The following is a 12,794-nucleotide window of genomic DNA, read 5'->3' on the forward strand; positions in this document are numbered from 1 at the left end:
GTAGCCATCCAAAGGACTCATAAATTTGACTTTACTCCATATATTTATTTTCATATTTATATATCCATGCCAATCTAGTTGGAGATACTTAATAATTACCTATTTCTTTACTTCTTGTGTACATCTTTGACATTATGGAATGAGCATTTTTGGAGCTCTTGCTCTTCCATTGGGCATCCTATATTAGAAGTCAGTTCTTAGAGCAAGACCACTGAGATGGCAGGTGTTTTCCTATAAAGAAACCAGCCCTGTGTCTTCCTCAAAGTAATGAAGCTGGTTAATGAGAAAGCGTAGAATTCAGCCATTGAACTCTCCTACTGGTACCCTCTCCTAAGGTTGTTTGACTGTAGAAGACTGTGCTTCAGACAGTTAATGTGTCCTGAGTGTTCATAGAATACTGAAGAACTGTGCTCCAGTTACCACAGGTGACTTGGAGCCAGTAGGAGGTATGTGCCAGCCTTGGCTTGTGAGAGAGACTGCAGAGAATGTGCTGAATTCCCATCCTTAAAATGCCGGGGAAGTTGGTAGTTTGATCAGAAGATGTGATAAAAAGAGGATTTGTGTCTGACCTGGGTTTTAGTCCTGATAATAGTGCTTAGCTGTGTTACGGTGGGTAAGGTTCTGTCAGCCTAGCTCACATGGATGAGGCCGGTAACAGTAAATACAGTGTAAGCTTATGATATGGTAGTAATTACTAGAAAGTTACTGTTAAATTTGGAATTGAAGTTCCTTTTGGTTTCTGTAGAATCTGGAGGTGAATTGGATATTGTTGTAACCTCAAATAAAGAAGTGAAAGTGGCTGCTGTTCGAGATGCCTTCCAGGAAGTCTTTGGCTTAGCTGTGGTTGTGGGGGAAGCTGGACAGTCCAATATCGCCCCACAGCCGGTAGGCTATGCAGCTGGATTAAAGGTGAGTGTAAAAGCTTTTCCAGAGTTTGGGACCTGCAGTTCATTTGCCCATAATTGTGATAACGATCCTATGGTGTGTGGGGGACTATTGTAGATTTATATTCTGAAGTACCAGCTTTATCTTTAGTCAACACTGTAATGTTATGAGGACTATAAAGGAGTTTTAATTAAATAAGTCTCAATTAGGTTTTGATTATTAGAGGAGGATGGCAGTTTCATTAAGAAAGAACAAAAAGAATAGATGATCTTGAAAGGAATCTTTGTAACTTAGTATTGCCTTTCAAGTCAGTTAATATCTGTTGGGTCCCAGTAGACACACACACACATACACACACTACTCTCTGTCACATTGTTAAAAAGACACAGTCATTCAAGAACAAATGAAGTTTATGGCATCCAAACATTTCCTATCCTAAAGCAGGGAAAGGGAAATCCCAACAGATTCTTTGACCTCACTTTTCCTGTATTGTTCTGTGACCTCACATCCCCTGTGTGGTTGTGTGACCTCACTTACCTGTATTGATCTGTGACCTCACTTCCCCTGTGTGGTTGTGTGACCTCACTTCCCCTGTATTGATCTGTGACCTCACTTCCCCTGTGTGGTTGTGTGACCTCACTTCCCCTGTATTGATCTGTGACCTCACTTCCCCTGTATCAGTCTATCATGCTTGCTTCCTTCTGCAGTAAAATTCCTGTAAGAATTTTGAATATTTTTCTCTAATTCTCTGTTGGGTTTCCAGTTGGCTAGCCCCACTTCTTCACTTCCCTGTCCTAATAAGAGTGTACTTAAAGCCCACCAATAATAGGCTTGCTGTTTATTTGGTTGGTCAGGAACTGTTGCGGCAGGTGGTCATCTTCTCTGTTGTTTCAATAGAGTTTTGGATAGCCAGGCTGGCCTCAGACTTGCTTTGAGGCCAACACTGGCCTTGAACTCCTGATTCTGCTTCTACCTCCTGAGTTCTGGAATTATAGGAATGCAGCACCATGCCTGACTTTTACTTCAGTCTGTTTGTCTCCCTGTGGCTTTTGGGTGCACACCTTGCTTTTCTCCCTAGCTTCCTCTTGGCCTCTGTCTCCATACACTTCCTTTGCTGACCTCATGTTGTTCCTGGCCTTAGCCAGCATCTTATGCTGATGCTTGCAGCTTCATGTACCTGCTAAGACTGCTCATGAATTTTGAATTTATATAAAAGTTGTCTTTTTGACAATATCTACTTGAATATCCAAAGCTCAGTATGCCTAAAAGGAAACTTTCCCTTTTTCTCATACATAGTCCCTACTTCATCTCAGTCACTGGCAGTTATGCTTTTCCATTTTCTCACATGAGAAAGCTTGACACCAGTTGTAGAGTCTCCTCTTGTTTTTATTCCATCGTTCTGTCTTGTTTGCAAGACAAACTTAAGTTTACTGTATTTTTTTTTTCTCTGAGGTTGCTGCACACCATATTAGTTATTATGGTACTCTTGGCTGTGAAGGGAAAAAGGATCAGGTCACTGTGGACCTCTGGTCACAGTGGTTTTGGCCAGGCTGTCAACATAGAAGGTTGTTGTTGTTGTAGCTGTTTGTTTAATTTTTGAGTCTGTTTGGATACAGTTTTATATGTGCAAATAGATGCTGGTATGTATATACATTATAGTAAAGTCATAGCCAACAGTCCTGCAACCCCTGTTGGGATGCAGTTTATTTAGCACACAAGTTTTCCTCCTAAAGTATTTTAGAGCCTTCCTGTGCTTAGCCTCAGATAGCACTTCAGTATTACACATAGGACCATTTGAAATGGTGGCAACTTTTTATTAGGATTTTTTCTTAATACTACAATCTTTTCTCATTTTACATAGCTTTCCCCATTACCACTCCCTCCCCTTCTCCCACTTCCTCCACCTTCCCACACCCCACCTCCCTATCCACTCCTCCAAAAGGGTATGAGTTCCCTTGCGGAGTCAACAAAGTCTAATACTTCACTTCGAGGTAAGACCAAGGCCCTCCCCCTATATCTAGGCTGAGTAAGGTATCCTTCCAAAAAGAATGAGCTCCTAGATGTCAGTTCAAGCACTAGGGATAAATCTTGGTCCCACTGCCAGTGGCCCTAAAGAGTGCCCAAGCCTCACAACTGTCCCCCACATTCAGTGGGCCTAATTTGGTTCCATACAGGTTTGCCCACTATCATTCCAGAGTCAGTGAGTGTTGACTGAGGTTTCTGTTCTGCCTGGTTCCGCAGCCGTTCAGTCCCAAAGAAATATACAGAGGTTTACATTAATTATAAACTGGTTGGCCTAGTAGCTCAGGCTTCTTATTAATTAATTCTTACATCTTACATTAACCCATTATTCTTGTGTGTGTTAGCCATGTGGCTTGGTACCTTTGTCAGAGAGGGATTCTCATTTTCCTTCCTTTGAGACTGGGTAACAACTGCAGACTGAATCTTTCCTCTCCCCAGAATTCTCCTGTTCTCCTTGCCCCATCTATACTTCCTGCCTGGTCGCCCTGCCTATATTTCTTCCCAAGCTATCATCTGAGGGTGTGTCTTGCTATGTGGTTCAGACTGGCAGGTCTGGAACCCTCATCCCTTCTGTGTCCACCTCTCAAGTGCTGGGATTACAGGCCTGCCTCCCCAGCCTTTGCCCTTAGAACATTGCTAACACATCATTTGTGGTCACAGTTTATGAGATGATTTCAACAACAGTTGGGCACAGCAGCAGCCCTCGTAACCCGGTGTTGGCCTCTCTATTCCCTACACATACCCTTAGCTTTGAGTTATTTGTGCAGATGTCTCAAACTTTGTTTGGATTCATTAATGACAGTTATTCTCCTGAGTCAACTTCAATGTACTGCATACACATGTAGCTTTTATTTGTAGTGGTGTTCATGTTGCTGTATGTTATCTTTAAACAGGAATTAGAAAATCTTGGAAGACACATGTTCAGTGTAGGTGTGCTCAGAAGCCAAAGTCAAGAGCAAATCAACTAGGCAGATACCAGGGCTGAAAAGATTATTATTCTTGAAGATGATCTCTTGCTAAACGAACATTTAAAAATGAGGCTTTCTTAAATGAGTAGTCAATTAGAAGCTTCAATTTTAAAATAATCTATTAAGTAAATTGCAACCAACACAATATTGCATGAGGGAATAATTTGGAAAATGTACCCTAAACTTAACACCATTTTTAGTCTATACCAGTGGTTTTCAACCTTTCTAATGCTGCAGTCCTTTAATACAGTTCCTCGTATGGTGACCCCCCCAACCGTAAAATTGTTTTTGTTGCTACTTCATAAGTGTAATTTTGCTACTGTTAAGAACCATAATGTAAATATCTGCGTTTTCCAGTGGTCTTAGGCGACACCTGCAAAAGGGTCTTTTGACCCTCAAAGGGGTCACGACCCATTTGTTGAGATCCTTTGTATTGTTTGAGTTTTCACCGTGAGTGTATTGTGTTAAATACCTGCATGTACTGTATAGCTAAGAATAGTATATTTAACATTAATACTGTCTTAAAAACTGGTTGGCAAGCTGCGCTGCTTTCGCTCTAGGGTGCCCAGGAACGCATAGACAGCCTGCGGAGGACGGGCGCAATCCACGAGAAGCAGACTGCTGTGTCAGTGGAAAACTTCATCGCTGAGCTGCTGCCCGACAAGTAAGAGGCGCAGGGCACCCTGGGAATCAACACGGCTGTGTCTGCAGTCTCTAGGTCCTCACGGAACACCTAGAGAAGGTGCCTCCTGTTTTGAGCCAGAGTGGAGAGTCTGTCCCGTGCTTAGCTGGCGCTCTGTCCTTCCTTTTTTTTTTTTTTTTTTTTTTTTTTTTTTTTTTTTTTTTTTTTTTTTTTTTTTTTTTTTTTTTTTTTGTAACTGAGCGGTGCAGAGTGATGCCTGCCTCTCAAGCTGTGCTGACAACCACTTGATACGTTAGGACTGAGTGTAGGGAGTGTAGGAAATACACTGCGCGTCAGCCCGGCAGGTGTAATAGAGCCCTGGGAGTAAGCACACTGCTCCCATGTGACTCACGGTGGTGGAAGATGGGCAGGAAGACTTGATGGTCCACACAGGCTGGAGATGCTTAGTACTATGTGTGTAGCTTTACAAAGCCTCCGGAAGCACAGTTCAGCATTGTTCTTGAGGGCTCTATGTCTCTATGCTTTTAATAGATTTTTTTCATGGGAAAGCCTGTTTGGATATGTTGAGTTACTTTATAATAAACAGCCTTGCTTTAGTGAATTCTAATTTTATTTATAATCTCATGGTATTGTCTTAATTTTTTGTTTACTTGTTGCCTAGCATTTTGTAACCTTAACTTGCAAAATGTGGCCTCTACTGAGCTGGAACATCTGCCAGGGAGAGCAATCAGCTAAAAGGGAAATCATCTCCAAATGTGCTTGCCAGGTAAAACGAGTAGAGCCATATAGACCTGGTTAGTGCTCTTCAGATACTGCCATTCGTTCATGCAGAGTTGGAAGATTTAGCCTGTTGTCTTCTTCCACGTAAGAATCATGCCAGTGTGAGTGTTCTGAAATGAGCAGGTCTAGACTTTGGTGTTAGTTTTGGATGTGTTAAGTGCACAAAAATGTTCTTACAATGTGTCAAGTATCAACGTCATTGTGGCTTGGTTGGTGATGGTGGGCGGTCTCTCTGTGGCTTCTGAATCTAGTGTGAACCTTTCTCTGCCCTGGGAAATATTTGGGACCACAGTCCTTCACGTTCCTCTCACCTTGTCTTATGCATGGGAAGAAAAGATGGAGATCCCTAGTGATCAAAAGTGATCAGCTGAGATGCTCCCCACCCCGGCCCCAGTTGTGATCCTGTTGAAGAACTTTATGAAGAAGAGGGAAATCTAAAAGTTCCCTTAGCCGGCAGGGCCAGGGACCGAAATGGAAGGGCGTTGGGCACGTGGCAGGGATTGCAGGTTCACAGACGGGATGGGAAGGCAGGTTCCCGGTTGCAGGGTCTGGTGGAGGTGGTTAGAGGTCCACTGGAGTTCTGATGTGTGTGGCTTAGAGACTGCCGGGCCTGTAGGGCAGCTTCTCAGGACCCAAGGGTGCAGTCTCCAGTTGGGTCAGTGCAGCATCCGGATGGACACTGCCCATAGCAGGCAAAACGAGGCAAAACAAGGTGTAGCTGAGATTGGCTGCACTTTCTTGAACGAGACTTTGTTAAAACAAAATATGAGATTTTGATTAGTAGTCAAGTGGAATAAATATTATTTAGTATTCATGAATTGAAATGTTTTTAAGATGTGAATGTTGAGACATTTCAAAGTACCACTTTAGTATTCTGTGGAGTTGCTTATGCTGCCTTGTGTCTTATTTAGTGGCTTTTTTTTTTAAACATGTGTTAATTCCTTATTCACTTTGTGGTTCTTTGTGCTTATAAAATCTACTTATTTTTTAAAAGATGGAGACATTGAACAAACATAACCTTGTCCATGCGCCCTTAGTGCTTACGTTCAGGGTTGTTTGATATTTCTGGTAGCTAGAATTCTGATGCTATCCCAGTTACTTTAAGTGTGTTCGTGGTGCCTTGGTTTTTATAATCTATGGGTAAGTATCTGTCATGAGTGTGCTTTCAAAGGCTGGCTCCTGGCTACAACTGTCACCCGAAGATTTCATGTTCATGAGGCTCAAGCGCAGTTATTTCCTCTGAACGAGCTTATTTCTTGATTTACTAGTAACATTGTTAGATAGTTGCATGCTGACTGGTATTACACATTTCCCCATATTTTAGCAAGTATCGTTTAAAAATAGTACCCTCAAGGAGCTCTTTGCATGTTCAGGTACGTCTGCTGTGTATTTGAGAACCTCCATCCCCGTCACCCCCACCTTAGCAAGAGGGACATTTCCCACGGTCATCAGTTTCAGTTGCCTTTTTTCTTACTCTTTCTGCCTTCTTGAAATTAAGATAACAAAGTAATTTTAGTTTTGCATTTATGGCTTGTCCATGTACAAACTAATTAGAAAGACATTTTCTTTCTGGGAACTGTGGTACTTTAGTCTGAACAGAGAGGAGGACTTGCTTTGCCATTTTGTATCTTCCCTCTCATTTTATCTAGCGTGTGAACAGTGTGCTGCCCCGTCCACTCTCATTTTATCTAGCGTGTAAACAGTGTGCTGTTCCTTTTCTCTTCCAGGTGGTTTGACATCGGCTGCTTGGTGGTTGAGGACCCAGTGCATGGCATCCGCCTGGAGGCCTTTACTCAAGCCACACCGGTGCCTTTGGAGTTTGTGCAGCAGGTTCGTGTCTTTGCCTTTTCGTGACGCTCCATATCTATTGTGAGGATTATGCCCTTGATTCTGTCTTTGCCTTTTGCTGTGCTTGTCGGTTTTCTGATTGTACCATGTTGTTATTTTCCGTTTTTTATGTTCATGGCCCCGGCATCAGAAAAAAACTGAACTTTAAATCTATTTCACGTGTGCTTCTTGTTCTCATTCCCTCACTCACCTGTAGCTGTCAGTATGGATGCGGGTGCCCGTGTGTGCCTGTGTGTGCTGGTGTGTGCCGGTGTGGGCCGGTGTGGGCCGATGCGGGAACCAGAGGACACCAGCCTCAGGTGCCACCCCTCAGGAGCTGTCCACCCTGCCTGTGTTATTTTGAAACAAGTCTCTTATAGACCTGAAACTCAGCAGTTAGGCGAGGCTGCTGGCTGGTTAGTTGTCCTAGGAATCCTCCTGTCTCCACTTCCCCTGCACTGGGATTTCAGGCAGGTGCTTTCACTTTTGGCTTTTCTTAAGTGGGTACTTAGGCTCTTATCTTACACGGTGGTCATTACCAGTTGAGCCGTGTCCCCGTCCTGTTTATCTTATCTTTATTTGTATTATTTTATCTACTTCTCTTCTCCTTGATCTCATCATCTTTTTTGTTGTTCATTTTAGTAACAAGTCAATATTTAAAAAGTTAAATGAAAGCTGGCATGGTAGTGCACACCTTTTAATCCCAGCACTTCGAAGGCAGAGGCAGGAGGATCTGTGTGAGCTTAAGGCCAGCCTGGTCTACAGAGCAAGTCCCAGACGAGTCTGGGTTACACACCTTGTCTCTGTAAACCAAAATAACAAACAAACAAAATTTGGATGAGTGCTGGAGAATTGGCTCAGTTGTTAAGAACACTGCTCTTCCAAAGGACCTGGGTTCAATTCCCAGCCCCCACATGCAGCTCATAGCTGTCTGTAACTCCAGTTCCAGGTTCTCTCCGCAGACACCAGGTATACATGTAATGCACCTGCATCCAGGCAGGTGTAAGCATACAGGCGGGCAAAATATCCATACACAAAGTAAAAATAAAGTTTTAAAAGAATGTAGCTGACAGAAATATATCTTTAGATTTGCTGGCTGAAAACATACCTAATGATGCACCCTTGGACAGTTTCCAGACTGATTTGTACTTAGATATATTTTATAGAAATCTTCTCTCAATTCTTTAATGAACGAAGTGTACTGTGCCTGTCGTCAGATCTCAGTATCGTTAAGTTAGTTGTTGCGCCCCTCTCCCCCGCTTACAATTATTTGGAATGTATGGACATTTGATGCTCTGGGAAGACATTTGACGTTCTCCGAGAAAATACGTGTGCAGTTACATTTCAGTTTAATGTGTAGCCATAAAGTTGCTAAAGGGGCTTAGAGGTCCTTCCTATGTTTGCAGTGTGGAAAAATGCTTGGAGTTTTGATGTTCTCTGAAGCTTATTTGTACCTAAGTTCTCTTCAGAAGGTCACGCACTCACGTGAGGACAGTTAGAGGCTTTAAACTGATGCTGTGCATATTATTATTATATTAATTATATATTAACATTATAATAAATGATATTAATATTAGCATATCGTTATGCTAACAAAACGTAAAATGGCCATAACTTGACAGGTTTTCTAGGAAGATGGAAGTTTTACCACTGTTGGCTCAAAAGTATTAGACTGAGCCTTGTAGAGTCACTGTCATTAACAATCTCGGGGTCACTGCCATGATTCATGTGACTTAGCCCAGCCTCTTCCATTAGCCCGACAGGGAAAGAGCACCACCCGGCAATAAATCACTGACTAGTGTCTTGAGCGAGATCTGCACATGGTTCTCGATGCTCACAGTGGGACTTGTGTGGTGTGTGAGCAGCAGGCTCCCATGGACTCTGTGGTGTGTCGGGAGCAGGCTCTCAGGGTCTCTGAAGACCTGCTGTCTCTCAGGAGCACACTGCAGTGCTGGTAGTGCAGATTGCGGCACTGTCTCTGTCAGGGCTGGTGGGAAGCTATTTGATGTAACTCTTGACTATTTGTCTTGTATTAATCTGTAGTGTTTCCAGATTGAGCCTAAGAAATTGTTTGTGTTGTTGTTGGTTCCGTTTGTTTTATTTCATTTCGTTTTGTTTTTGAGGTAAAAAGGAAGCCCTTGGGAGTGATTCTGAAGCAGGTAGTGGGGCATGCGTGCACAGTGCAGATCCATGCTGCATGCAGAGATTCTCTGGACTCTAAACTAGCCCTGCCTGTTACACCCTTGAATCTGTTTGCCGTTCACTTCTGTGTGAGAAGTGGTGTTCATACAGGCTGGGTACAGGTGCTGAGCGGCAATGCTGGTGGCTGCTGGCCTGGCCTGGGTGCTGTTTGCGAGCTGCTGACTCGTATTATCTGTATCTGCAGACACTGTCTAGGAACTGCTAAATCCTTTCTTAACTGGGCTAAAGACTCAATATGTAGTCTCTCTCTGCTTGGAATCTTGTGGCTCTAAGAACATGATTTTAGCAGAAACCTATTACTAACATGAAGTGACCCTGAACGTAGAACTAGAACTTCTCAGCGTGAGTTGTGAGAAGGTGGGGTTCTCACTGGACGTGCACTCAGCCCTGCTGGAAATGTAAATTGTGAGGAGATTAGATTCTGTGTGACCCGTGAGTGTGCTGGGCTCATTAACACAGTAGGCGTGTGCAGTCACCCTTGTAACTTTATACAGTTGGTGGCAGCATAGCCGAGCTCCTGAGGGTTTGTCATAATCTGTATTAAAATCAGCAGAGTCGAGACACCAAGGAGTCTTCTGTAACATAGCGAGTTCCAATGCTGTTTCAATGTGTGACAAGTAACTCACCTTCCTTTTTCCATAGGCACAAAGCCTGACTCCCCAGGACTACAATCTGAGGTGGTCAGGCCTTTTGGTGACAGTGGGGGAAGTCCTGGAAAAGAGCTTGGTAAACGTCAGCCGGACTGATTGGCACCTTGCTTTCACTGGCATGTCTCGCCGACAGATGATCTACAGCGCCGCCAAGGCTCTGGCGGGCATGTATAAGCAGCGCCTGCCACCCAGGCCCATGTGAGACCAGCCGCTGGGACATGGAGACCTGCCGTCACCCGGCTCTGTTAGAGGAGACTGGATAGTTCAGAGAATCCAACAGTTCTTACAATTGTCCTGTGGGCTGCAGTCCTTTTAAAAGAATAAACAATGAAATAAAGGCACAGCATATTCCAGTAAACAGAAGAAGTAGATCCTCTTTTCACTGTTGTGATTTCATATGTCCTAGTTCCCCCAAATATACACATATATTTACAGCACAATTCAGTATACCAAATTTCTAACGTGGAAATCCGTGTTCACAAATAGATGATTGTCCTCGGCTCTTCTGGTTTCTTAAGAACAGGTCTCTGTTACCTGCCCTGTTAATCCTGTGTCGTCTGTGTGTGCACATGATCTCAGGTTTGGCGGTGAGCAGTGCACATTCTCAACAATGGACCTGACATGCTTGCTGGGGCTTGGGGGTTTGTGCACAGTTCCTTGTGTTTTATAGAATATGGGCCAAATTAACAGAATGGATAGTTTTTATCATTATGTATGTATAGTTTAGAAGTTATTCTTGTTTCCTTTTTGTTTTAAACTTGGGCATTTTGCAGATTCATAACTATGAACATCAGAAAATAACGTTTTATTTTTCTTCATTGCTATGTGAGAACTAAAGGGCAGATCATCCAAATCTATTTTAGATCAGATATGTATTTGTGGTTTTATTGTTGTTGTTGAGAGTTTTAAAATTTTTTTGTGTATTGATGTTTTACTTGTATGTCTATGTACCATGTGTACAGTGCCCAGGGAGGCCAGAAGAGGGCATCAGACCCTGAAACTGGAGTCACAGATGGTTGTGAGCAACCATATCGGTGCTGGGAATTGAACCTGGTTCTTCTAGAAGAGCAATCAATGTTCTTAACCCCTGAACCATCTCTCCAGCCCTTGTGTCATTTAGTATAATGGTGCTGGCACTTCCACAAATTGACTGTCATGACAGCTGCTCCTCCTGCATCTACTCACCGTCCCCAGATTATAAGAGGGGATCCCCTTCTCTTGGGATGGTATGTGTTTTCTTTAATGAAAGTTCCTTTTTTTATTATTTGAGAAGTTCATGTAGTGTGTTCTGATAACACTTGTCTCCCACCCCTTCCATGCTCCCCCTTGTCCTCTTTACCGAGTCCAGTTTGTACTGCCCAAATAGGTGTTAGGCTAGCAACCAGTTGGCCTACGAGGGACTATACCCTTGGAAATTGACTATCCCTCAGAACCCATCAGCTGCCAATAGCGCCCCAGTTGGGGGGAGTGGGGTACTCATGGGCTCACCCCTGCTGGATGTTGATCAGCTGGACCTTGAGTATGTCTGATGTTGTTTCCTGTTTGCCTTAAGCACAGCTTGACTTTTCTAACTGTGCCCGTCTGCCTTTATTTCTTATGGATGTTTTCAAGGGAATGATTTTATATTCGATGTAGTTTATTTACTCCATTGCATTTAGTGAATGCTTTTTTCTCCCTGAAATAATATATTTTACCATTTGGGGATTTACATAAGTCAAAATAAAGTAAAAGATTTTCCTACACAGTTAACTCTATATAAGGGGCAATTCAGATATCTTCGTGAAGATAATTTGGTACTGAAATGTAGTTTAACTTTCTTTTCCTTGTTGATACAGTTCTGTAGATGCCAGAGTCAGTCGACTCTACACTCTTCCTCTGTCCTTCCATGTACTGTGCCATAGTACTTTCCAGTAATGACATGATTTCTGGTACTTTTCCAGAAGAAGGAGAGTTATTACTTTTGAGGTGGGTGTTTGTTAATCCCCAAGCACTGTGTATGGTGCTTAGATAGACAGGAAGGAAGTTTGTGGCTGTGGTGATGTGCCTGGCCCAGAGTAAATCGGCCACAGTGCCTCTCATTGCTTCTTCGTGCGTAAGAAGCAGGGGTCTTTCTTTACCACTTGCTGTTGTGCTGTTTTTAAGAGCTGTTTGGGTCAGGGGGTGTAGGCTATGATGGAACACTAGCTGATGTCAGGCCCTAGGGTCAGTCCCCGGAAAACACACACACACACACACACACACACACACACACACACACACACACACGACAGGGGGAACTGTCTTGTCTAGCAGCATTTGATGGGGCTGGGTAATAGTATTTTATTATTATACTCCAAAGGCAAGTTTTACAGACCCTGAAGGTACACTATTTTTCCCTTGTCTGATTGAGTCTGCATTACCTTAGTTACTGTTTCAGAGGGTCGTTCCAGTAGAATCACTGGGGTCACTGACATCTCATTGGATGATGGTTTTCCGTGAGTCCTAACTAGCAGTGGCAGACTTGTGCCAGGGATTGGTTGAAACTGAATGATTGTCATTACCCAGTCTGCCTACTGTGAGGAAGGGAGGAGGAAGAGTGACAGGCTGATGGAAGAGAGAACTGTTTGATCCAGTCTGATCTCTGTAGACAGGTTCTCTGGCCTAGAATTCTCTTTGGAGGATGTCAGAGCAGGCTAACTCTACCGGCTTGTTTCCCTGACCCTTGCCTTCTAGGATTCCCCTGCTCAACCTGCCTGGTGACATTTAGGCCTGAGCGGTCCAAAACCCTGGTTTCCTTCCCGGCCCTTCGGTTCCTGTGCCCTTTTCTCCTCCCTCCTG

At 43.4% G+C, this 12,794-nt stretch overlaps 1 protein-coding gene across 1 annotated transcript in view; it reads left to right on the forward strand.

Annotated features, from left to right (window-relative positions):
- Positions 1-11,731, forward strand: part of Prrc1 (proline rich coiled-coil 1) — a 28,887-nt gene extending 17,156 nt beyond the window's left edge. The window contains exons 6-9 of the mRNA XM_038331553.1: positions 746-909; positions 4,436-4,539; positions 7,026-7,128; positions 9,970-11,731. Of these exons, the coding sequence (XP_038187481.1) occupies positions 746-909; positions 4,436-4,539; positions 7,026-7,128; positions 9,970-10,179 (581 nt within the window). The 3' untranslated portion in view covers positions 10,180-11,731. The remainder of the gene's footprint in view (positions 1-745; positions 910-4,435; positions 4,540-7,025; positions 7,129-9,969) is intronic.
- The last annotated feature ends 1,063 nt before the right edge of the window (positions 11,732-12,794 follow it).

The sequence above is a fragment of the Arvicola amphibius genome, chromosome 5, assembly GCF_903992535.2.
Source record: "Arvicola amphibius chromosome 5, mArvAmp1.2, whole genome shotgun sequence".
NCBI lineage: Eukaryota > Metazoa > Chordata > Mammalia > Rodentia > Cricetidae > Arvicola > Arvicola amphibius.